The 25,475-nt window shown below is 55.5% G+C and overlaps 1 protein-coding gene and 1 long non-coding RNA gene across 3 annotated transcripts; one reads left to right on the top strand and one right to left on the bottom strand.

The window, feature by feature from the left end:
* Positions 1-353: 353 nt before the first annotated feature.
* LOC135362242 (uncharacterized) lies at positions 354-5,217 on the bottom strand. The gene is made up of 4 exons (XR_010406716.1): positions 4,264-5,217; positions 3,602-3,716; positions 2,251-2,373; positions 354-2,120 (listed from the first exon to the last, which is right to left on the bottom strand). It is a non-coding gene; the product is annotated as an uncharacterized LOC135362242 (long non-coding RNA).
* Positions 5,218-6,293: 1,076 nt separating this feature from the next.
* Positions 6,294-18,994, top strand: B4GALNT4 (beta-1,4-N-acetyl-galactosaminyltransferase 4). Of its 2 annotated transcripts, XM_045892522.2 has the most exons (20): positions 6,294-6,724; positions 9,824-9,924; positions 10,306-10,401; positions 10,496-10,591; positions 10,671-10,761; positions 10,841-10,941; positions 11,125-11,192; positions 11,362-11,440; positions 12,663-12,729; positions 12,851-12,985; positions 13,058-13,167; positions 13,246-13,346; positions 13,435-13,535; positions 13,605-14,517; positions 16,492-16,781; positions 16,927-17,080; positions 17,215-17,287; positions 17,400-17,553; positions 17,905-18,031; positions 18,545-18,994. In XM_045892522.2, the coding sequence occupies exons 1-20, from the start codon at positions 6,310-6,312 to the stop codon at positions 18,666-18,668; spliced, it is 3,396 nt and encodes a 1,131-aa protein (XP_045748478.2). In that variant the 5' UTR covers positions 6,294-6,309; the 3' UTR covers positions 18,669-18,994. The 2 variants fall into 2 exon arrangements, with proteins under 2 accessions (XP_045748478.2, XP_064431980.1); XM_064575910.1 differs by having other exon boundaries at positions 13,435-14,517.
* Positions 18,995-25,475: the final 6,481 nt, after the last annotated feature.

Below are 25,475 nucleotides of genomic sequence, written 5' to 3' on the forward strand. Positions count from 1 at the left end.
GGTTGTAAGCTCAAATCGGGAGTCAGGCCCTGCACTCAGCATGGAGTCTGCTTGAGATTCTCTCTCTCCCTCTGCCCCTTTCCCCGCTCATGCTCTCTTTCTCTAAAAGGAATAAATAAATCTTTAAAAATTTTTAAAAATAAAAATAGTTATCAATCCACAAAAAGACATGGATGAACCATAAATGCATATTGCCAAGTGAAAGAATCCAGTTGGAGGGGCGCCTGGGTGGCTCAGTTGGTTAAGCGACTGCCTTCAGCTCAGGTCATGATCCTGGAGTCCCGGGATCGAGTCCCGCGTCGGGCTCCCTGCTCGGCAGGGAGTCTGCTTCTCCCTCTGACCCTCCCCCTTCTCATGCTCTCTCATTCTCTCTCTCAAATAAATAAATAAAAAATCTTAAAAAAAAAAAAAAAAAGAATCCAGTTGGAAAAGGCTACATAGTGTATGATTCCAACTATTTGACATTCTGGAAAAGGGAAAAGTAAGGAGACAGTAAACAGATCAGTGTTTCCAGGGGCACAGAGGGAGGTGGATGGGATGAATGGGTGGAGCATGGGGTGTAGATGGTGTTGACACTGCTCTGTATGGTACTGTAATGGTAGATTGGTCAGTATCCATAGAACTCAACAACACAGGGAGCAAACCTAATGTAGGCAAATCAGAGAAAAGGAAATCAGTCAGGACGTTGGGGATCCCAGGAGCAGTGCAAACAGCGCAAGACCCTCACTGCATTACACGTGTGTGACGCCACCTCAGGGACGGGGCTGGAGTCCGCCAGGCTCAAGGCAGAGCACGTGCACACGCGCCCTGGGCTCTCGTGGACGCAGGGGCTTCCCGCGGGGGCCCAGCCTCACAGGTAGGAGGCTGCTGCGCACCCACACTGGAATGGAGGGACCAACTCGGTGGCCGGCGGAGGCTGAGAGCCTGGGGTGTCACTGTGGAGTGGGGGGTGACAGGGAATCAGGAGAATGGTCCGTGGGATGACGGATGGGAGCTGGAGGCACAAGCTTAATGTCGACACAGATTATTTACAGAAATATTTCCAGGCTTGTATACATACAGTTGGTATACACATATATTTCTTTGGCTTGTTTGCTGAGCAGGCACAAAGAAACAACTCTCCAGTAGCCATGAACACACCTATTTCCCAGATCTTGATTCCTAAATCCATTTTCTAATAAAAGGAAGGTGCCAGAGTCCTTGGGAAAATGACTGATTTTAGGACTGATACAGGAAATATACAGAATGACCCTGGAGCATTTTGTGGTGCCAGAAATTAAGGAGGTCTTCAACACACATACACACACAGACACACGTGAGTAGATCAAAGGAGCACAGACAACTGAAAGTGCTCCCAGTGGCCAAAGTTGAAACAATTTGAGCAACAAAATTAAAGTGGCATCACATTATAAACCAAAGTATAAAATAAACATCCACAAGTCCGGGCGCCTGGGTGGCTCAGTTGGTTAAGCGACTGCCTTCGGCTCAGGTCATGATCCTGGAGTCCAGGATCGAGTCCCGCATTGGGCTCCCTGCTCGGCAGGGAGTCTGCTTCTCCCTCTGACCCTCCCCTCACTCATGCTCTCTCTTTCTCATTCTCTCTCTCAAATAAATAAATAAAATCTTTAAAAAAAAAAATCCACAAGTCCGTTCTGATGTAAATAAATGACTGAATAAATTAATAAGTGGGAGAGAAGAGACAAATCTCCCATGCAAAAGAATTCTGAATGAAGTGTGTAGATCCTCCACCATAAAGGGGATAGGCACCGCCTACCAGCCCTTTAGTGCGGCATCTCCTTCCAAAGAGCACAGGACGAAGGGGGGCCCTCCTTCCAAGGAGCACAGGACGAAGGGGCGCCCTCCTTCCAAGGAGCACAGGACGAAGGGGCGCCCTCCTTCCAAGGAGCACAGGACGAAGGGGGGACCTCCTTCCAAGGAGCACAGGACGAAGGGGCGCCCTCCTTCCAAGGAGCACAGGACGAAGGGGGGACCTCCTTCCAAGGAGCACAGGACGAAGGGGGGACAGCGAGCAACAGCACCGTAGAGACACCTGACAAGCACACCACAGCCAGGCAATCCAGGTCAGCGTCACGGTGGCACGTCAGGTCAATCGTGTGTACCTGACATGAAGTGAAGACAATGGCACTTCGCCTCTGTGCTTATCCTCCCAAACGCCAGAACCCCAGCCTAATCATGAGAAAAACAGCAAATTCCAATACTGCGTCATCCTACTCATCCAACCCAATATACCTGACTGGTCCTCCTCCAAGCTGTCAAGGTCATCAAAAACAGAAAGTCTGAGAAGCTGTCACAGCCCAGAGGGGCCTCGGGAGACATGACGACTGAATGTCATGTGGGGTCCTGGGTGAGGTCCTGGAGTAGGAAAAGGACATGAGGGGGAAACTCAGGAAATCTGAATAAAGTGTGGACTTCAGTTAACAATGATGGATCAATACTGGCTCATTAATTGTGACAAATGTACCATACTAAGGCACAATGTTAATAATAGGGAAACTGGGATTGGCAGCCCTATTGGAACTCTGTGCTCCATGCTCAGTATTTCTATAAATCTAAAACTGTTTTTTTTTTAAGATTTTATTTATTTATTCAACAGAGAGAGACACAGCGAGAGAGGGAACACAAGCAGGGGGAGTGGGAGAGGGAGAAGCAGGCTCCCTGCCAAGCAGGGAGCCCGATGCGGGGCTTGATCCCAGGACCCTGGATCATGACCCGAGCCGAAGGCAGACACTTAACGACTGAGCCACCCAGGTGCCCCTTAACCAGGATATTTTGACCCTCAGAAATCATGGTACCCCTGGGACTAAAATCATGAGGAGCCTGCCAGAGTCCCACTTGATTTGTTAAGCAGAATAGCTCTAGGCAGGGTGAATACAAGTGAATGGAATACCATGGACTGGGGTGGGGGTGGGGCTTAAACAACAGAAATTTGCTTGCGGTTCTGGACACTGGAAGCCTCAGACCAGGAGGCCCGTTGGTGGGGCTCCGGTGTGAGCTCTCCACTGGGCTGCAAGTGCCCACCATGTCTGCACACGTGACCTCTCCTTGGTGTGTGTGCATGACAAACAGCAAGCTCCCTGGTGTCTCTTCTAAGCACACTAATCCCATGAGACCAGGGCCCCACCCTCAGGACCTCATCTAATCCTGACTACCTCTCCCAAACCCCACCTCCAAATGCATCACACTGGGGATTAGGGCTTCAACACAGGAATTTGGGGGGATGCCAACACTCAGTCCACGACAAAAAGTTTTACTTGAATCACTGTGATAGAAAGTCATGGACCCCTAACCAATTTCCAGGTTTAAGCCAGTCCATACCCAAAGGCCCCTTGGATGAGGGCAAGGCCAGTGCCCTTGAGGCCCCTAAAGGGCCACTTACCACATGGCTGTAATAGGAAATAAGAAATCCCAGGCTTTTCAGGGACATTGGCTCTGAACTGACACTGATTCCTGGAGACCCAAAATACCACTGTGACCACCAGTCAGGGTAGGGGCTTATGGAGGGTAGGTGATCAATGGTGTTTTGGTCATGCCCATCTTACTCTGGGCCCAGAGGGTCCCTGAACCTACCAGTGGTTAGTACCTTGTTGCAGAATGCATGATTGGCAGTTAGCAGAATCCCATCTTGGTTTCCTGGTCCCTGGAATGGGGGCTGTTACGGTGGGAAAGGCCAGGTGGAACCCCAGAACCGCTCCTACCTGGGAAAATAGTAAAGCAAGAGCAGTAAGGCATCTCTGGAGGGAGTGCAGAGACCAGCACCACCAACAAGGACCTGAAAGGTGCAGGGGTGGTAATCCCCATCACACCCCTGTTTGCCCTTCCGATCCAGCTGATGCTGAAGGTGGGGGTCTCGGACAATGACAACAGACTGAGCATGACCAGGTGGTGACTCCAACTGCAGCTGCTGTTGCTGACTTGGTTTTATTACCGAAGCAAGTCCATGGGGACTGGGTCACTGTTCCTCTCCACTGGACCTCACACCATTACATTGGTGACATCATGTTGACTGAATTGATGAGCAGAAAGTGGCAATTATCCTCGGTAGGCCCAGTGAAAAATAAATTCCACAGAAAGTCCAAGGCTTTCCACATCTGAAATGTCTAGGGGCCCAGTAGACACCCCTTCCTAAGTGCCAAGCAAGTGGCTGTGTCCAGTCCCTTCTACAAAGAAACAGACAGTGACTGGCATGTCTTGCCCTTTGGGAGACAGTTGTACCTCATCTGGGTCACTACTCCAATCCCTTACCTGAGTAACCCAGAGCAAAAGGAGGAGCTGCAGGAGGCCCAGGCTGCCACGTAAGCTCTCGGCCATCTGGGCCACATGACTCAGTGGGTCCGATAGTCTTGGGTGTCTGGAGCCTTTGGCCAGCCCCACAGTGAGTCGCAGCGCAGACCATTAGCAGTGCTCTGCTGTATTCCGAAGATAACTGACCTGACTCGCTAGCAGGCATACCGACATGTGGTTTAGAGAAAATAAAAGAAACATAAGCACACCACTGTTAATATGTTTAAAACACAATTTGGTATGTTTTAATAAGTGTGCAGATTACGTAAATGTGGAAGGTGGATTGGAGGGGGGAAGGGCCGGGACGGGAGGTGGTGGGTGAGGAGGTTTAAAGACCCTAACGGTGGGATGTGGCCTGCTTGATTCTGGGCCCCGCGGTTAAAATGAAAGGACAGAGGATAGTGTGGCAGGTCACAGCAAGACTGCAACTTCCTGCACAATGTGTCCAGGATGTGGTGGGGGTCCCTGTCCCCTCCTCTCAAACCTGGGTGGCCTGTGACTGCATGTGGCAGAACTGATGTGTGGTAACCCAACAGGCGCTTTGCCCCCTTTGCTGGAGCCCCGAGCCCACCTCCTGGAAGCGGCCCCATCCAGGTGTTCTGCTTAACCATGCTGGCTGGGCACCAACACGAGGGTGCAGCCAAGTCTGGCCCGGCCATCAGGGTCGCCCCCAGCCATTCACTCTTCGCACCTGAGGCCTGTCCTGTCGTAAAGCAGAGAAAAGCTGTCCTGTTGGGCTCTGTCTAAATTCCTGACCCACAGAATCCACGAACCCCAGGAGCTGGTTCACACCGCTCCTGTTGGGGTGGTGTGTTGCACAGTAACACAGAACTGGAATAGGTGGAGGAAGAGAGAAAGGGAGAAGGGTCAGGCTGGCCGCTGGGCAGGGGGGGGGGGCCTGCAGTGGCCCAGGCAAGAATGGGAACCAAGCGGGGCAAATTTCATCACCCACCCATACTCCCCTCCTGCCACCAGCTCAGCGAGAGCTGCACCCCAGACCCCAGCGCTCCAGTCCAGAGTGGAAAAGCCGTGTGGTGCACCCCTCCTGCCCCTTCCGGTGTGTCCTGCCCATCTGCTTGTGCAACTGCTCTCCATCTTCACTCTGCCTTCAGTTGCCCCTCTGCTGCCCATCCACCTGGCAGCCAGGAAAGACCCTGGCTGCCAGGATGAAGTCGCCCGCTTTTGAGATCCTCCTCAGTCTCACCTCCATGGCAAGACCCCCCCACACACATACACTCCTGCCCCCCTCACCCATCATCATCACCTACCACTTGTGTCTCTCCCCCAAATTTCCTTCTCCTTTCCTCCACTTTGAGCCCCATTCCTCCTGGTTGCACTATTTTCTACAGGCTTGCTCCAACTCCAAGGCCAGGCTGTACCCCAACCTCCAGCTTTCCCTCCACGTTCCCTAAGCCCCTGGTGTCCCCTATTTCCTGGAGTCCTCTGCTCCCTGTGTCCCCACTGTCCCCCAACCCATAGCCTGTGCCTTCCATTGTCTCCATCCCTACACACCCTGATCGCCACCCCAGTGTCCCATGTCCACAGCCCCAAGTCCTCTGCATCTCCCCTGTCTTTATGCCCGTTCCCCCACCCACCCGCCAACCCCTCTGCCCCGCCCCCTCCCCCGTCCTCTGCACCTCCCCATCCCCGTGTCCCTGCATCCCGTGTCCTTCGCACCACACTGTCCCTTGGGCACCCCCTGACCCCTGTCCCCGCGTCCTTCGCACCCCCATACGCTCATTCCCCTGTCCCCACACCTCCCCACCCTCCGTGAACCCCTTGACCCCGGTTCCTAGTCCTCCGAACCTTCAGGTCCCCGCGCCCGCGAGCTGCGCGGGCCGGCGCGCCCAGGTGGATGCGCGCGCGTTGCGTGGAGACGAGCGGCGGGCACACCCTAACTCGTCGGCCCCGCCTCCCGCGCCGCGGATTGGCTCCCTGCGGGCTGGCCGGGCCCCGGTTGGCTCGCGCTGCCGGGCCCGTTTCACGGTGGGTAGCACCGCAGCGTGGATGCTGCTCGGTCCCGCCGCGGCCCCGAGGAGCGTGGAGCCGGAGCGGCCGGGCGGGGCCGGGCGGGGGCACCGCCGGGAGCCGCTCCGCCGCCCACCCCGGGCCCGCGGCCGAGGGCAGCCTGGGGTCGCGGCCGCACCCTGTGGCCGCGGGGGGCGGACAAAGGGCCATGCGGGGCCGGGAGATGCGGCGCGGGGCGCTCGGGAACCGGGGGCCGCAGCGGTGCCGCTGAGCACGGCCCGAGGCGGGGCGGGGCCGGCCGCGATGCCGTGGTTCCCGGTGAAGAAGATCCGCAAACAGATCAAGCTGCTGCTCTTGCTGGTGCTGCTTACCTGCGCCGCATGGCTCACGTACGTGCACCTGAGCCTGGTGCGCCAGGGCCGCGCGCTGCGCCAGCGGCTGGGCTACGGGCGAGGTACTGGAGGGGGCGCGCGCCCTGGGGGCGGGGGGCGGTGAGGGCCACTAGCAGCGCGGGGTCCGGGCCTTCTTACCGCTCCCGGGGCTCGGCGTGGGCCAGACGCGCCCGGAGACCCTGGCCACCTTACCCGGCTCGGCGATATTGGGGCAGGGGGCGCGGTTCCGCCCGGCCCGGAGCCCAATGACGTCAGCAGTGACGTGCGCGACCCTCCTGGGGAGCGTCCCCAAACCTGGGCGGACTCCGGGATCTGACCTGGAGCCAGTAGTGACGGGGTTTACGGTAGGCTCTTGAGACATCGCCCCCAGGCCCTGCATGCTGGGATTTTCAAGAAGGCCTTGCACCTCCACCACTTGCCTCCTTGGCAGAGCCTCAGTTTACCCATCTGCTGGGGACAGGGGAGAGACTGATCCAGCCTCCCGACGGGGGGTGGGGGAAGGGTTTGGAGGGAGCTGACTGGTGCTGTTGGAACGCTTCCTGGAGGGAGTGCCCTAGGTAAACCTGTAACAAGAGACTGAGATGCTTTTGTGTTGGGGGGTGATGGGGACCCCTGAACTGCCTGGAGTGAACTTTCCCAGGTCCCTCCAGCTCACACTCCAGTGAGGACAGTGAACCCACAAAGTAAATCAGGTCCTGCTGAGTGTTGTGAGAAAGAGCTAGGGAGGGGTTGTGCCCCTTTAGCTAAGGGGATCTGGACGCCCTCTTGAAGGTGGTGGCTGCTGAAACACATCTGGAGGAAGAGCACTCCTGGCAGGAGGAACAAAACTATGAGGACCTGGTGGGAAGAGGAGAAGCAGAAAGCCTGGAACCTGGGGAAGGGGTATGGGGATGGGAGAGAGGGCAACACTTCAGGGCAGAAGTAACCCCCCACCCCCCCACCCCCGCACATCCTAGCTAAGGCAGGAGCAGAAGCCCCTGCCCAGGGCTGGGAAGATCCCAGCCAGACTGCCCCTGACCCTTCTTAAGGAAGCAGGGTGCTGGAAGTCTTTAGGACGGGAGGTGTAGAGAGAGAATCTTGCTTCCTAAAGACTTGGAACAATGACTTTGGCTCACAACACCCAGGGCCACTCCACCGAAGGGTCCAAACCTCCCTGTTCAGTCCCAATCCTGTCTCTCAGTTGCCAAAGCCCTCTGCCTCCCCTCTGTGTGCCTGGACACCTGGCTCCACAGATCTCCCAGGCCAGGGGTCTGGAGCTTGTCCCAACCCCCCAGAGTCTACACACCTCACAGCCACCACACTCTTGAGAGGCCCCCAGCGCTGCTCAGTCCCTAAAAGAAGCCCTCCTCCCCAGCTATCAGCAAGCAAGGCAGGACCCAGTGCGTGACCCAGTGACACAGGACAAAACCGAACCCCCTTCCCCAGTCACCTCTGTGGCTTTCCAAGCAACCACAGTCCTCCCCAGCTCAACTTCCTGAGTAGCTGGGGAGTCTAGCTCAGCAACTGGGAGGGGGTGGAGGTGTGGGAACTCCATTTCTGAGTCCCTCTCTGCTCTCAGCTACACCAGCAGAGAAGCTGGGTGACTGGCCAGACTGCCCTCACTACTCGTGGGTGAGCAGGAGCTCTTCAGGGTCCTGGAAGGTCAAACTCTCCTGTGGCACCTTCCAGAACAGCTCCAGCCCGCAGGTCTTGGCTCTGGGCTGCAGCCCCACCTTCTGTCCAGCCACCTGGGCTCCACCCAGGGTAAGGCTTGTGAACAGCTGAGCAGCTAGACATGCCTCTGAGGCCTTTTAGAGTGTTGGATCAGTGCTATTTTCACTTACAGCTGGGGAGACAGCATTGGAGCGGGGCAGGGGGGCTACTTTCCTGGTACCCTGCAGGAAAGCTGTGTGGCAAGAGGCCTCTGCGGACCTCACTGTGCTGGGGCTCAGCCCCTGCAAGACAGTGGTGGAAGCCCGGGCTGCAACCCACCACAGGAGGCTCCTAGTACCCACGGACTTAGCTTGGTGGGCAGGGAGTATCAGGGCCAGGCTGTGGGGATTTGGCCAGGAACCTCTTAGGGGTTCATCTGCCAGCTGGACAGAGGGCAGTGAGGGAGGAACCCAGAAGGAGCAGGTGGGCAGGTGCCAGCAGGAGTCCCATAGGCAGGAGACCAAGGACAGCTCCCCTATCCTGGAGAAGGGGCTCAGGCCAATTATGCCCACACAGGAATCTAGCTCCTGGAGTCTGGACTGAAGGATGGGCATGGATGTCAAAACCCAGGCTTGCCCTGAAGCAGAGGCGGGGCTCCTGGATTGGGGATCCCTAGGTGGGAGCACCAGGAGGGGCAGAGGTGGGATACAATAAAGCCTCCCTTCCAGAGCCTCAGGTCCCGGGGTGTGGCACTCCCCACCCTGCCCCAGGGGACAGGGTGGGATGTTCAGGCCCACAGCTTGGGGAAGAAGTCTGGGAATCTGAGGGAGTTAGGGGCATGGCAATGCCCCAGGCTAGGGGATGTGTCCATGGGGGGTGGGGGTGCTGCGAAGCTCTAGAGATGTCCACAGACAGACCTAGGAAGGGTTCCTCAGGGGTACAGTCTCTCTCCAGAGCCATGTTTGCCGCAGGTCCTCCCGCAGCCAGACCAGCGTGTCTATCCCTCTTCCATCCAGGCTGGTGCCAGGGTTCCTTTGGTCCTGAGCCCCCGCCCCAAGGGCAGGAGGTGGCACTTGGCCATGAGCTGGGGCTGGCTTAGCCTTAAGACAAAAGCACCAGCTTTCCCAATAACAAGTTCCAGCACTAACCCTTAGCACAGTTTTGATAAGGGAAGGAGACACAAAACACTCAGTGTAAGGGAAAAGTGCTGAGGGCACTTCCTGGGGGCCTTCCTGACAGCGGAGCCACTGACCAGGATGGCCAGATAAATGTGTACATGTCGGACAGAACTCTGCTCCCTGGCACCGATCAGGGAGCTCGGAAAGCCAGGCAGAGGCCTTGAGAGGGGGCTGCCCACCCCCTAGGGGTGGGATGTGGGAGAAGGGCCCAGCAGAGAGCAACTGCACAGCTGTAGGTGGGGTGTCAGGTACGAGGGAGCAGACTGAAAGGAGAGGGTTCCGCGGGAGACCCCATAACCCCACTGACCCCCAGCAGCAGGGCCCCAGTCATGTCCCACATGCCACCCACAGACGGTGAGAAGCTGAGCGGTGTGACAGAGGGCAGGGGTGTCCGGACTGCACTGTCCACACAGAGGGCAGAGGACTCCAGCGAGAGCCATGAGGAAGAGCAGGTGGGAGCAGGGCTGTGGGAAAGGACACGTGCATGCGGCACACACACTTGCGTGCCAGTGGCCTCGGGAACCCGTGGGCTGTGTGGATGGAGGACTCGGGTGCAGCCTGTTGGTGCGCACGCCCCAGCACCGCCTGGCCTGGAGTTCCGTGTCTGGGGGGATTAGGTGGTGCACGTGTGGGGTGGCCCGTTGTCTGCCTGGGCAGGTGTGATGAGGGGCGTGTGGATGTGTGTGGTTGGGATACGATGGATTTGGGATTTTGTGGCTGGCTGTGTGCAGGGGAGTCCTTGTGAAGTTTGTGTCCCGCTGTGTGTGGTGGTGTGAACCCTCCCTGCCCTCCCATTTCTCAGCTTTGACCCCGGTGCCTTTTCGCTCCTGTAGCCTGACGGCCGGGACCCAAACATGCGTTTTCCTGTGGGGGCTGGAAAGCCACCCCCTCTGAACCTCACTCATCATGTGCCCCCGTGGTGGGAAGAGGTGAGCTCTGCTTGGCTTGCGGCTGTGATGGGCTTCAGGGGAGTGCTGGAGGTGGGGCTTTGCGGAAGGTAAGGCCCCCCTCCTGCCCCCCCAGTACAAGGGGCAGGTGAACCTGCACGTGTTCGAGGACTGGTGCGGAGGCGCCGTGGGCCATCTGAGGAGGAACCTGCACTTCCCACTATTCCCTCATGTGAGTGCTGGGGGGGGAGGGCAGGCCCTACAGGGTGGGGAGGGGTACGCAGTGGGTTTTGACATCACTGCCCCCCCAGACTCGCACCACCGTGAAGAAATTGGCTGTGTCCCCCAAGTGGAAGAACTATGGACTACGGATTTTCGGCTTCATCCACCCAGCAAGAGATGGTGCGAGGGTAGGGATGTGCCAGGGAGGGGAGATCAAAAGGGGCCCCACACCCCCCTGAGTCCCTGTCCTGTGGCCTAGGAGACGTCCAGTTCTCTGTGGCTTCAGATGACAACTCTGAGTTCTGGCTGAGCCCAAACGAGAGCCCGGCGAGTGCCCAGCTGGTGGCCTTTGTGGGCAAGGTACCCTCAACCCCACAGCCTTCCTGCCCCAGCCCCTCCACCCACACCCCCATCTGTCTTCACTGGGCCTCCTGCCGCCTCCGCCACCTGTCTCCTCCAGCTTCTAAGGGACGGGGACTGGATGAGGCTGGTGCCCCCAAGGAGAGGCTGAACCCCCTCCACCCCTTCTGTGTCGCTTCCCAGACTGGCTCAGAGTGGACAGCTCCTGGAGAATTCACCAAGTTCAGCTCCCAGGTGTCCAAGCCCAAGCGGTGAGTGGCTGGGAGTGTGTGTGCATGTGTGTGCACATTTGCATACACATGAAACCACTGCACTTGGCCGTCCTGGCCAAACCACCCTGGGCACCCCATCTTCTCTGCACTCTCTGGAGCTCCAGGGGGCATGGCAGGGGCATGTCCCCCTGATTCCTTATGTCCCCAGGCTCATGGCCTCCCGGAGGTACTACTTTGAGCTACTGCACAAGCAGGACGACCGAGGCTCAGACCACGTGGAAGTGGGCGTGAGTGTGGCCGGCCATCCGTGGGCTTCTAGAGAATCCACCTCCCCTCCCCTGCCCTCTCTGCTCCCAAAACTCCCTTCAGGGCAATGGTGTGGACCCTGCCCCCCACCCCGGGAGTTCCCGTCTAGTTGGCAAAGCAGACCCTCAGGGACAGGGCCCAAGGTCAACTCTGCCTGCTCAGAGAGGCTTCATGGAGGAAGTGTCACTTGAGTAGAGTCTTGAGAGATGAGACATTCATAGGGAGATCCAAAGAGGAGAGAATCTGGGATGGGGGTGCATCAGACGAATTCCAAATCTCAACAACAGCAGAGGAATAGGAACACCGAGCGTTATTCCAGAACTCCAAGGGGTCCAGTGGCCAGATGGGGCCTACAGTGCCAACCCTGGACAGCTCTGGCTTTGTCCTGAGAATGAAGCAGTTGGGTTTGCATCTCAGGAAAAACCCTTTGGCTACTGTTGCAGAGAGCCCAGGAGGAGGGAGCTTTTATGTGTGGTCCCTGAACCAGGGAGGTGGGAAAGGAAGAAGTGGCAGGTGCAGGGGGAAGCGGGTTTGCACAAGACAGAGGGCCTGAGCCTGGCTGTGTGTGTGGTGATGACTAGATTGGGATGGGGGTGCTCAGCCCCAGTTCTGTGGGATGTCGCATGTGCCTGGTGTATGTGACAGGCATCAACCCAGCTCAGCTGGCAGGGAGTCCAGGCTGGAGACTCAGGTTTAGGGTGGTCTTGTGGAAGACAAGGGGGTGCCGAGAGGACCCAGAATGAGGTAGGAAGGGAAGAGGGCCTAGAACAGCTCCTGGAAACCCCAGCTTGAGAGGAGGGAGGGAGGGACAGAGCCTGCAGAGGAGACTGAGAACGAGTAGCCACAGGAGTGGGGACACAGGGAGGGGGAGAGCTAGGGACATGAGGTGCACCAGCCCTTGGAAGGTCAGCTGTGACCTCCAGGAGAGCATTGGCTGTAGAATGGGGAAGCAGGCCACAGGAAAGCCATAACCTGCAGGCAAGAGAATGCTTAGGATGTCAGGAAGGGCCTGGAGGGAGCATAGGAGGGTCCTTACCTGCCACCAAGAACCCCTCTCCCATCCACCCTCAAGTTTCCTGCACCCTTGAAGGGGATGCCCCCACTAGTTCCCCATGCCCACATCAGAGAAGACCCATTCCTTTCAAGCTCTGTTCCCATTCTCACCCCCACCCTTTGGTCCTGACCGCTCTCTCCCTCCCCCAGTGGCGAGCCTTCTTGCCGGGCCTGAAGTTTGAGGTCATAGGCTCTGCTCACATCTCCCTGTACACAGGTGCGGAGCCCAGTACCTCTCTGGGGAGTGGTCTCTGGGATGGGCACTGGATATGGGTGGGGAGGGGTGAGGAGTGGTCTCTGGGTATTCCTGGGGACCCCACACATCCCTCTGCCCCCAGATGAATCATCCCTGAAGATGGACCATGTGGCCCACGTCCCCCAGTCTCCAGCTAGCCATGTGGGGGGGCACCTGCCGCAGGAGGAGCCCAGAGCTGACATGCTGCGCCCAGACCCCCGAGACACCTTCTTCCTCAGTGAGAGGGGACCCTGCAGGGGGGTGGGGCGGGGACACCCAGCCTGCCATTCTGTGACCACTCCTCCCACAGCTCCTCGGGTGGAGCCTTCAAATCTGGAGAATGTGCTGGAGCCCTGTGCCTACGCCCCCACCTATGTTGTCAAGGACTTTCCCATTGCGAGATACCAGGGACTGCAGTTTGTAAGTGCCCCTCACCAAGACCTTCCTGAGACCCGGACCTCCCTCCCAGGTCCCCTGAGCCCTCTGCCCCGCCCGCAGGTGTACCTGTCCTTCGTCTACCCCAATGATCATACGCGCCTCACTCACATGGAGACCGAAAATAAGTGCTTCTACCGGGAGTCACCACTATACTTGGAAAGGTGGGGGGGGGGGCACCAGCAAGGAATGAGGGTGGGGCCTCTTGGGGGGGCAGCAAGATATCCTCTCTGATGCCCCACCCCATCCCAGGTTTGGGTTCTATAAGTACATGAAGATGGACAGAGAGGAGGGAGAGGAAGATGAAGAGGAAGAGGTGCAGCGCCGAGCCTTCCTCTTTCTCAACCCGGATGGTGAGTGCCCCCCAGTCCCCCCAGCATGTGCCCACCTGGGCGTGGCAGGCTTAACCATGCTTCCCACAGACTTCCTGGACGATGAGGACGAGGGGGAGCTGCTAGACAGTCTGGAGCCTACGGAGGCGTCCCCCCGGCAGAGCGGCCGCCAATTCCCTTCCCCGGTGGCCCCCAACACACCACCGGGAACCATGCCTACCCCGCCAGCGCCTCCCAGCACCCGGGACCTGCCAACCCCCAGGCGCTCCCGGGCGCTGAGCTGGGCTGCCCGGGCTGCACGCCCCCTGCCCCTCTTCTTGGGCCGCGCCCTGCGCCCCCGAGCCGCAGCTGAGCAGCCACCCCCAAAGGTGTATGTGACACGGGTGCGGCCCGGACTACGGGCACCCCCGCGCGACCTGGCACCTCTCAGCCCACGCGGCCCGCCCTGGCCGCCCTTCCCTGGAGTCTTCCTCCGTCCCAGACCTCTTCCCCGGGTGCAGCTGCGGGCACCCCCACGCCCGCCCCGGTCTCGAGGCCGCAGGACCGGTGGCTCCCAGGCCACAGAGCTGAGGCCCTCTGCCCGGGCGCAGGCCACCCAGGGGAGCCAGGAAGGCCAGCCGCACATGCTGGGACTCACGGCACCCACCGCGGACTTGAACTTGTCAGAAACACAGCCTGTGACCTCCTTCCTGAGCTTGTCCCAGGTGTCCAGGCCACAGCTGCCTGGGCAGGACGAGGACGAGGAGGAGGAGGAAGCAGATGAGGATGGGGCCCAGGGCGAGGAGGACAGCGAGGAGGCGGCGGGGCCCCCCCGCGGCCGCTGGCGCGAGGACGCCATTGACTGGCAGCGCACATTCAGTGTGGGCGCAATGGACTTCGAGCTGTTGCGCTCCGACTGGAACGACCTGCGCTGCAACGTGTCCGGGAACCTGCAGCTGCCTGAGGCTGAGGCGGTGGACGTGGTGGCTCAGTACATGGAGCGGCTCAACGCCCGCCACGCCGGGTAGGGGGGAAAAGTGCACATGGAAGGGCAGGCCCTAGCGGGTATGGGGGGAGGAGCGCACATGGAAGGGGAGGCCCTAGCGGGTATGGGGGGAGGAGCGCACATGGAAGGGGAGGCCCTAGCGGGTATGGGGGGAGGAGCGCACATGGAAGGGGAGGCCCTAGCGGGTATGGGGGGAGGAGCGCACATGGAAGGGCAGGCCCTAGCGGGTATGGGGGGAGGAGCGCACATGGAAGGGGAGGCCCTAGCCTCTGTGGGACCTTCAGACCTTCCCCAGGGCCCAGGGTACTGACCTGGGAGTGTAAACACACCCCCTAGGGAAGAGTCTTCTCTGCCTGTCTCTTCTGTGCCTTCTGGGGCTTCTTATTGTCCAGGTTTCCTGTCCAATGTTAGAAGCCTCACCCCCCCCCCACACACACACACGGAGGGCTGGCTCCCTCCAGACCCCACCCTGTCACCTTGGGCCTGAACCCAAGAATAAATCTGAGCCAGCCAGGACTCTCCACCAAATAGAGACACATCCAAAAGTCAACCTGAGAGTCCCTGGACCCCTCCTCTTCTGGCACAATGCTACTGGGTCTTCCAAGAGGGTCTTCCTCTGACTCTAGAGGAGAGCACAGGGCTCCTGCCCCATGGCTGTCTCTGGTCTCCTGCAAGCCCCAGAAATCTAGGCCTGTCTCCATCCCCATGTAGGTAGTGGTGTGGTGAGTGGGAGGCCTCAACTTGGCCCCGCTGGTGGCACTGGTGGGTTCTGAGTTGTGTGAGCCTTGAAGGAGGAGCAGGATCTGCACAGACAGCAATGGTAGGCAAAGGCACTGGGACAAGAGGCCAGGGGCGTGGTGTGTAGAGAATAGAGAAGGGGTAATTGTGGGCCTTGAACAACCTGCTCAGCACTCATTTTTCTTACTTTCGATACAAGGTTTTGAGCAGGACAGGGGTTTGACCTGTTTGGGTTGAAGACAGACCTGTTGCTGCCTTGAAGAGGAATAGACAGGATGGGAAGCTCATAGGGGCCATGACTGACAGGCTAGGTCCAGGGCAGTGATGGGATGGCATGGGAGGGGCAGGGATTTGATTCTAGGTGGCTGAGTGTGAGCCTGCCCTTGGCTCTAAGCTTCCTGAGAGCAGGATATGAATGGCCCCAAGGACTGAGAGTGTAGGTAGACCCAGAGCATTTGGGGCAGAGCATAGTGGGGATGGCAGGGGTTGGTAGGAGTGTGTACCCCTTGGAGGTCACACAAGTAGGCTCCCATGGTGAGGGGTGCTGCCTGCAAAGGGAAGACATGCAGCAGAAGGAAGAAGCAATCTTAGCATGGGCAGGATCCTGTTTTCCCAGGATAAGAAGGCTCTGCTTGAAGGCAGAGTGGAGGACGAAAGATACTCAGCAGAGCCAGAACGGGGGAAGGGACAGAAGAGGCTCAGGGTAGGCCCAGTGGCATCTCCCTTCAGAGCCTTAGAAAGAGCAGGGGAGGATTGGGGCAAGCCTGCCAGATTGGATACCCCAGAACAAAAACCCTATAGGAAGAGGAAGTCAGCTTACTCAGCATGAGGGGACACTGAAGGCAAGTTAGAATCTGCTTATGGTCCTAGAATGCCACTTTAAGCCATCCAAACCCCATTCTGTGGACAGTGGGTGGCCCTGAAGTTTTCTGAGCATGTCCTAAAGATCACTGTGGATGTGAGTGGTGGCAGGAAGACCACAGAGGAGGAAAGGACTGGCCTGGGCTTGGGGACGCCTCCAAGTGTGCAATACCCTAGGGAGGGGGAGGCACACAATGTGGGCCTGTCTTCTCCAAATGCCCCAGCAGGGCATGAGGGGTGAGGGGACTGTGGCAGCCTGGGAGGGCAGAGGATTCACAGCAGCTACCCCAGCTGGTCAGCTGAGTGGCCACCTGGTTTGTGGGGGTGGGGGCGGAGAAGAGGGAGGAACGAAAGGTCGAAGCCCAAGGGTGCTGACCCTGCCGCGCTTCCCAGGCGCTACGCGCTTCTGCGCATTGTGAACGTGGAGAAGCGCCGAGATTCCGCGCGCGGAAGCCGCTTCCTCCTGGAGCTGGAGCTGCAGGAGCGTGGAGGCGGCCGCCTGCGCCTGTCAGAGTACGTCTTCCTGAGACTGCCAGGAGCCCACGCAGGAGACGGCGACAGGGACGGAGAGAGTCCTGAGCCTGCTCCCGCGACCTCCACGCGCCCAGACGGCCACCCGGAGCTGTGCAGGCCACTGCGTCTGGCCTGGCGCCAGGATGTGATGGTGCACTTCATCGTGCCAGGTGCGCAGGAGTGCCATGGGCCCTGGCACCTGGGATGGGGGGGGGTGCGTTCCAGGAGACCTCTCAGCGAGGTGAGGGAGCACCACTGGCTGTGGACGGGGTTAGGTCACCTTGGGATGGACTCAGTGGCACCATCCTCCACCAGTGAAGAACCAGGCGCGCTGGGTGGCCCAGTTCCTGGCGGACATGGCCGCGCTGCACGCCCGCACAGGGGACTCACGCTTCAGCGTCATCCTGGTGGACTTTGAGAGCGAGGATATGGATGTGGAACGGGCCTTGCGCACGGCTCGGCTGCCCCGGTAACAGTGCCCTCCACCCCCACTGGGGAGGACCGAGCGCATCTTGCCTCCTCGGGGAGGTGGGTTTTCCTACCCCTGCCCCCAGGGACCCGTGCCTGTGACTTCCCACCCCCTGCTCTCCCTCACCCCCCCAGGTACCAGTACCTGAGGCGAACTGGAAACTTTGAGCGCTCGGCGGGCCTGCAAGCTGGAGTGGAGGCAGTGGAGGTGCGTGGGAGGCATGGGCGGTAGGGAGAGGGAGATGGGGGGAGCCAAGGGAGGAGCTAAGCATGGGGAGGAATGGGTGGGGCTCAGACTTCCCCGTGACTTTGACCTCCAGGATGCCAGCAGCATCGTTTTCCTCTGCGATCTGCACATTCATTTCCCCCCCAACATCCTGGACGGCATCCGCAAACACTGTGTGGAGGGCAAGCTGGCCTTTGCGCCTGTGGTCATGCGCCTGGGCTGCGGGAGCTCGCCAGGGGACCCTCATGGTAATGCCCTGGATGCCCCCACCCCAGTAACGCTAGGAGTCCCACCAATGCCAGGGTAAAATCTAGGCCCCTGGGGGCCTCTCCCAACTCCTGAGGTAGGCCTGGGGACCCATCAATGCCCCTCATATTGCCCAGAACCCCAGGTCCTCCCCCAGAACCTCCAGGGTCATGCCTGACCCTTAGGGACCTCCTCCAGCACCCAGTCACGTGCAGGTCTCCAGATTATGACCCCCCACAGAAGAGTGACCCCTGAGAGCCCCTCTGATGATAGGACCCTGTACCAGACCCACTCCTGAGGTTGGGGAGGAAGGCTTGCCGGACCTGGTGTCTGAAGGGCACCTCCCTGCCCAGGTTACTGGGAGGTGAATGGCTTTGGCCTCTTCGGGATCTACAAGTCAGACTTTGACCGCGTCGGAGGCATGAACACTGAGGAATTCCGTGACCAGTGGGGGGGCGAGGACTGGGAGCTCCTGGACAGGTGAGCACCTCCCCACCCTTCAGGGAGACTAAGGACACTTCCACAGCTTCCTCTGAATGGGGAGGGGAAGCCCGAGGGGTCCTCATGTACTGCAAGGACTCTGTCCTTCTGCTTCATCTCCCAGGATCTATGGGCCTAGGAAGAAACCCTTTGACCCTAATCCCCACCCTAATCCCCAGAAACCCTTCTTACCTCCGGGGTCCTGCAGACTCAGGGACAGCCTTTGAATAGACTCTGTCCCCAGATCCTATAGGTCCAGTGGTGGCCCTGAGTCCCCATCTCCCACCAGAGCCCTATAGTAGTGGAATCCCTGACACACCTCCCCCCGCCCAGCCCCTGGGCCAGGGTCCTGCCCACTCCCATCCTGCCCACCCACATATTCCAGAAGACTCAGGGTAGCCACAATTATCCCCCTACCACCAGGTCCTGACCCCACCCCCACCCCCAGCCCTGCAGGCCTAGGGGCAGCTCTGCCACCCCTCCCCAGGGTCCTGACACCCCCTTTCTACCCAGGGTCCTGCAGGCAGGGCTGGAGGTAGAGCGGCTCCGACTGAGGAATTTCTACCATCACTACCACTCCAAGCGGGGGATGTGGGGCACGCGCAGCCGGAAAGGCTCCCGCACAGAGGGGCCCTGACGACAAGGCAAACCCTCCCAGCCCCTGGCTACAGTCCTGTGGTGGTAGCTGGAGGCCGGGCCCTGAGCCTGGTCCCTGGGGACCCGGCAGGGCTCCTCCCAGGGGCGCAGCCACCACCTGTGCCTGGCCCCCAGGGGCCACCTCCCCCTTCGTGCCCCTCCCCAGAGAGGCAGCCTCCACCGCTGCTTGGGGCCCGCGCTTGGTCTCCACACTCTGTGCGATGATTTCTGTGAAATTTTGCCGTAGCGATGACATTGTTTTCAGGATTTCCGAGAGTTCTGTCTGTTCCGTTTTTTATTCAGAATGAAATGAAATATTTTTTTTAGTTCTGACTTGTCCTCTGCCTGGTTCTCTCGGGAGGGCAGAGATGGTTCTCAGTGACTGCCAGAGAGCCCTGGGCACTGTCTCTCTCCTTTGGCCCTTCCTGACTCAAAGCTGCTGCAGCCACACTGACCCCCGCCCTTGTCCACACTCAGGACCACTCACCGCTTCCCCTTGAGCCTCAGAGCTGGGACCTCCAGGGGAAAGTGCTCCCGCCCTCTTCTTTGCCACTCTGTGCCTGTGGGGTCACGTGGCCAACCATAACAGACACGGGGCAGGGCCTTCGCACCTTTGAGAAAAGAACAGTCAGCCATTTCACTGCCCTCCCTTCTGAAAACAGAACTTGGATGTTAGTCCTACCCCAACTTCCCAGGAGGTGAAGGTGAACTCAGCACCCCAGGTGGGCAGTGTCCTGTAACCACATTGGGGGCAGGACTCCGCTGAGTTGCCAGAAGCAGAAAACCCAACTCAAGCTGGTTTATGCCATAATGGGAAGGAGGGATGCTTATCTGACTTCTGTTCATGTACGTGGAAGTTCAGGGTCGGGGGCATGCTGGGAGAGTACTGACCAGAGGCTGGGTGATGCTGTCGAAGCCCAGATCCTCCCTGGGGGTGTCAGCTGTCTGAAGATGGGTCCCAATCCTGGGAGGGAGGCTGGTGCTCTGCCTTATGGGATCTCTGTGGCCGCCATAACAGATTTCCAGAGACATAGTAGAATGTATCATCTTACAGTTCTGGGGGTCACAAGTCCTAAAACCAAGGGACCGGGCCCCTGGAGGCTTTAGGATTGAATCTGCTTCATCCTCTCCCCATTTCTAGAGGTTGCTTGGATTCCTTGGCTCAGGGCTCTTCCATCTTCAAAGCCAGCAGCTTACCATTTTCATATCCCTCTCTCCCTGTGTCTGTCATCTCTGCTTCCATTATCACATCTCTCCCTGACCCTCCTTGCCTCCCTCTTGTAAGGACACCTATGATTACACTGCCCCCCTCCATGAACCAGGATAATCTCCCCATCTCAATCAATATTTTTTTTTAGATTTTATTTATTTAAGAGAGAGAGCGCATGAGAGAGAGCACAAGCAATGGAGAGGAAGAAGCTGGCTGCCTATCGAGCAGGGAGCCCGATGCGGGGCTCAATCCCAGGACCCTGGGATCATGACCTGAGCTGAAGGCAGACACTTAACTGACTGAGCCACCCAGGCACCCCTCAATCAATATTCTTTATGTAATCACAACTACAAAGTCCTTTTTGCCATGTAAGGTGACAGTAACAGGTTTCAGGGCTTAGGGCCTGGATGTCTTTGGGGCCATGATTCTCTGTACTTCCTTACTTACATTCAGTGGTAGGCAGTACATCCACCCAGCAGCCCAAACAATCCTCGTGAGATTGGCCCAAGTTGTATCCTTAGGTCATGCCTCACCATGAACACAGGGCAGCAGAAAGGATCCCAAAGAAAGAAGGACCAGATGGACTCCACCATCTGGCCCTGAGAAGATTCTAGAAATGACCCTGCTGGAAGGGTCATTCAGCCCTGCCACTGCTGACCAGAGTAGCCAGCAGATGTTTGTAGACACTAAGTCACCTGTAACACGTGGGCTTCACAAGTCCCACTGGTCCACAGAGCACAGTGCCTACAGGGCAGAGGACACAGCTCACCTGCCACATACCTGCTCAGAAGCTACCAGATGCCCATAGCTCATACTGCCCTCTCCTCCCCAAGTATGTAGTTCACATGGGATTTTCTCTACTCACAGATGTTTCATAACAAAAAAAGAACTAGTGCTGGATTTAGGAATACAGTCTCCAAAAGAGAGGGGGAGAGAAAAGAAATGCAAACAATAGGGCGCCTGGGTGGCTCAGTCATTAAGCGTCTGCCTTCGGCTCAGGTCATGATCCCGGGGTCCTGGGATCGAGTCCCACATCGGGCTCCCTGCTCGGCGGGAAGCCTGCTTCTCCTTCTCCCACTCCCCCTGCTTGTGTTCCTGATCTCGCTATCTCTCTCTCTCTGTCAAATAAATAAATAAAATCTTAAAAAAAAAAATGCAAACAATAGGCAGGTGAAGCATACACATCAGAAAAATAATTACCTCAGGAAGCAGAAGAAAATTTCAAGCGAAATCCCATGTAATCTGGACTATACATATACCATAATTCATTAATCCATTTTAACAACTTTTTTGAGCACCCACTACATGTTAGGCACTGAGGGAAAAGTGGTGAACAAAAGAGACAAGAATCTACCCTCATAGAACTTAGGTTCTGGTGAAAGGTGAGGAGGAGCAGATAATAGACACAATAAAGAAAAAGTCTAGTATGTTAGCTGATGGCAACTGTTGTAGAAAAAGAATTAAGCGGGGCTCCTGGGTGGCTCAGTCGTTAAGCATCTGCCTTCAGCTCAGGTCGTGATCCCAGGGTCCTGGGATCGAGCTCCGCATCAGGCTCCCTGCTCGGCGGGAAGCCTGCTTCTCCCTCTCGCGCTCCCCCTGCTTGTGTTCCCTCTCTCGCTGTGTCTCTCTCTGTCAAATAAATAAAATCTTTAAAAAGAAAGAAAAAGAATTAAGCCAGGAAGGAGAATAGTAAGTTTGAGTGAGCCTGCATTTGTAAACGACGGTCAGAAAAAGCAGGGCGCCTGGGTGGCTCAGATGGTTAAGCGTCTGCCTTCGGCTCAGGGCATGATCTCAGAGTCCTGGGATCGAGTCCCGCATCGGGCTCCCTGCTCCTTGGGAACCTGCTTCTCCCTCTGCCTCTCTCTCTCTCTCTCATGAATAAATAAAATCTTAAAAAAAAAAAAAAAAAAGAAAGAAAGAAAAAGAAAAAGCAAGTCTGAGAAGGTGACATCCCAGAAAAGACCTGAAGGCTATAACGCTTACCAAGGGTGCCACTGGGTAAAAGAGGTCAGAGGTGACACTTGAGGAATTTTTTTTCTAATTAGCGATAAACGCCTTTCACCACTCCTTTTCAACATCATACTAGAAGCACAGTTGACCCTTGAACAATGCAGGGGTTGGGGGCAACAACCCCTGCACAGTTGAAAACCCACATATAATTTTTGACTCCCCCAAAACTGAACTACTAATAGCCTACTGGTGACGGGAAGCCTGACCAACAACACAAACAGTTGACACATATTTCATGTTATATGTATCATAATCTGTGTTCTTAAAGTAAGCTAGAAAAAAGAAAATGTTATTAAGAAAATCATAAGGAAGAGAAAATGGGGGGAGAGGTGCACATGGAAGGGGAGGCCCTAGCGGGTATACGGTACTGTACTGTATCCAAAAAAAGTTCACAAATAAGTGGACCTGCACAGTTCAAACACATGCTGTTCAAGGGTCAATTGTACTAGCTAATGCAATAAGACAAGAAAAGGAAATAAAAGGTATACATATGGGAAATTAAAGGGTTGCATGCATAAATGACTTTGTTTGCAGATGATCACCTATGTAAAAAACCCAAAAGAATCAGCAAAACAACAACAAACCTTCCTGGAACTAATAAGCAACTGTAGCAAGGTTGCAGAATATAAAGTTAATACACAAAAATCGCTTGTTTTCCTATATATCAGTAATGAAACAATTAAAATTTGAAATTTAAAACATAATACCCTTTACATTAACACCGAAAAAATTAAATACTTAGGTATAAATCTAACAAAATACACACAAGATCTATATGAGGAAAAGTGCAAAACTCTAATGAACAAACTCAAAGAAAAATTAAATAAATGGAGAAATGTCCTGTGTTCGTGAATAGGAAGACTCAGCATTACCATGATGCCTGTTCTTCCCAATTTGATGATAGAGTCAATGCAATCCCAATCAAAACTGCAGCAAGTTATTTTGTGGTTATCAACAAATTGATTCTAATGTTTATATGAAGAGGCAAAAGACCCAGAAAAGCCAACACAATATTGAAGGAGAAGAACAAACTTGGAGGATACTACCCAGCTTCAAAGCTGACTGAAGAGATACAGTGATCAAGACTATGATACAGATGAAAAGTTGACAAATAGATCAATGGACTCAGAAACAGACCCACAGGGGTGCCTGGGTGGCTCAGTTGGTTAAGCGTCTGCCTTCAGTTCGGGTCATGATCCCGGGATCCTGGGATCAAGCCCCACATCGGGCTTTCTGCTTGGTGGGGAGCCTGCTTCTCCCTCTCCCTCTGCCTTTCTCCCTGCTTGTGCTCTCTTTCTCTCTCTCTCTGACAAATAAATAAAATCTTTTTTTTAAAAAAAGAAACAGACCCACCTAAGTATGATCAAATGATCTTTGACAAAGGAGCAAAGGCAAAATGATGGAGCAAAAGTCATCTCTTCGATAAATGGCTGGAACAACTAGACGTCCATGTGCAAAAAAGTGAATCTAGAAACAGACCCTACACCTTCACAAAGGTTAACTCAAAATGGATCCCAGACCTAAATGTAAACCCTTAGAAGATAACAGAAAATCTGGATGACCTTGGGTATGATGATGACCTTTTAGACATAACACCAAAAGCACGATCCATGAAAGTAATAATTAATAAGGACTTCACAATATTAAAACTTCTGTGAAAGACCATATTAAGAGAATGAGAAGACAAGGCACAGACAGGGAGAAAATACTTTCAAAAGACACATCTAATAGAAGACTGTTACCCAAAATACAGAAAGAACTCTTAAGACTCAAAAATAATAAAACAAACAACAGAACAAAACTTTTTTTTTTTAAAGATTTCATTTATGGGACACCTGGGTGGCTCAGTCGGTTAAGCGATAAATAAAATATTTTTTTAAAAATATTTTATTTACTTATTTGAGAGAGAGAGCACAAGTGGGATGAAGGGCAGAGGGAGAAGCAGACTGTCTGCTGAGCAGGGAGCCTGATAAGGGATTCAGTGCAGGACGCTGGAATCTTGACCTGAGCCAAAGGCAGACACTTAACCTACTGAGCCACCCAAGCGCCCCAGAACAAAACATTTTTAAACAAACAGTAAAAAATGGCCCAGAGACCTTAACAGGCACCTCACCAGAAAAGATACACAGGTGACAAATAAGCACATGAAAAGCTATTCCCCATCCCATGTCATCAGGGAAATACAAATTAACACAATAATGAGATCCCTCTACACACCTACTAGAACGGCCAAAATCTGGAACACTGACATCAAATGCTGACGAGGATGAGGAGCATCAGGAACAGTCTCTCAGTGCTGGTGGGAATGCAGAATGGTGCAGCCACTTTGGAAAACACTTGCCAGTTTCTTACAAAACGAAACAACTTCTTACCATACAACCTAGCAATCACACTCCTAGATAGTTACCCAAATGAGTTGAAAACCTCTGTTCACACAAAACCTGCATACAGGTGTTTAGAGCAGCTTTATTCATAATTGCCCAAAACTGGAAGCAACCAGCATGCCCTTCAGTAGGTGAATGGATAAACTGTGGTTATATCCAGACAACCAAATATCATTCAGCACTCAAAACACACACACACAAAACACAAAAAAACTATCAAGCCATGAAAAGACGTGGAGGAATCTTCAATGTTTATTCCTAAGTGAAAGAAGCCCATCTGAAAAGGTTGCGTACTGTATGCTTCCAATTCCGTCACATTCTTGGAAAGGCAAAACTACAAGAGCAGTAAAAAGACCAGTGGTTACCAGGGGCTGTGGGGCAGGGGGAGGGGTGACTAGGCAGAAGTTTTGAGGGCAGTGAAGCTACTCTGTGTCATACTATAATGCTGCATACATGTCATGACGTGTTTGCCCAAGCCTCCGGAATGCATGCCACCGAGACTGAACCCTGATGCGGACTGTGGACTTAGGGTGATACCGGTGTGTCCATGTAGGCTCATCAATTGAAAGGAATGTGCTACTCCGGTGGAAGATGCTGGCAAGCAGGGAGTCTATGCCCGGGCGGGGGGGGGGGCGGGGGGGGGGAGGCGGGTGCAGGCAAGGAAATCTCTGTACCTTCCTCTTAATTTTGCTGTGAACCTAAAACTGCTCTAAAAATTAAGTCTTCTTTAAAAATCAATGACAAGACTGTTGGTGGGAATGCAAGCTGGTGCAGCTACTCTGGAAAACAGTATGGAGGTTCCTCAAAAAGTTGAAAATAGAGATACCCTATGACCCAGCAATTGCACTACTGGGTATTTACCCCAAAGATACAAATCTAGTGATCCGAAGGGGCACGTGCACCCCAATGTTTATAGCAGCAATGTCCACAATAGCCAAACTGTGGAAAGAGCCCAGATGTCCATCAACAGATGAATGGATAAAGAAGATGTGGTGTGTGTATATATGTATATATATATATATACATATATACACACAATGGAATATTATGCAGCCATCAGAAAGTGAAATCTCGGGATGCCTGGGTGGCTCAGATGGTTAAGCGTCTGCCTTCGGCTCAGGTCATGATCTAAGGGTCCTGGATCGAGCCCCACATCGGGCTCCCTGCTTGGCAGGGAGCCTGCTTCTCCCTCTCCCTCTGCCTG

Source organism: Mirounga angustirostris, unplaced genomic scaffold, assembly GCF_029215605.1.
Source record: "Mirounga angustirostris isolate CCGP_5_RB_7025 unplaced genomic scaffold, mMirAng1.0.hap1 SCAF_13, whole genome shotgun sequence".
Lineage (NCBI taxonomy): Eukaryota > Metazoa > Chordata > Mammalia > Carnivora > Phocidae > Mirounga > Mirounga angustirostris.

Coding starts and splice junctions, on each gene's coding strand:
- B4GALNT4 (XM_064575910.1), top strand. CDS start 6,310: ATGCTGCTCGGTCCCGCCGCGGCCCCGAGGAGCGTGGAGCCGGAGCGG. Junction 6,725..9,823: donor GCGGCTGGGCTACGGGCGAG/GTACTGGAGGGG, acceptor TGCCACCCACAG/ACGGTGAGAAGCTGAGCGGT. Junction 12,730..12,850: donor TCACATCTCCCTGTACACAG/GTGCGGAGCCCA, acceptor CTCTGCCCCCAG/ATGAATCATCCCTGAAGATG.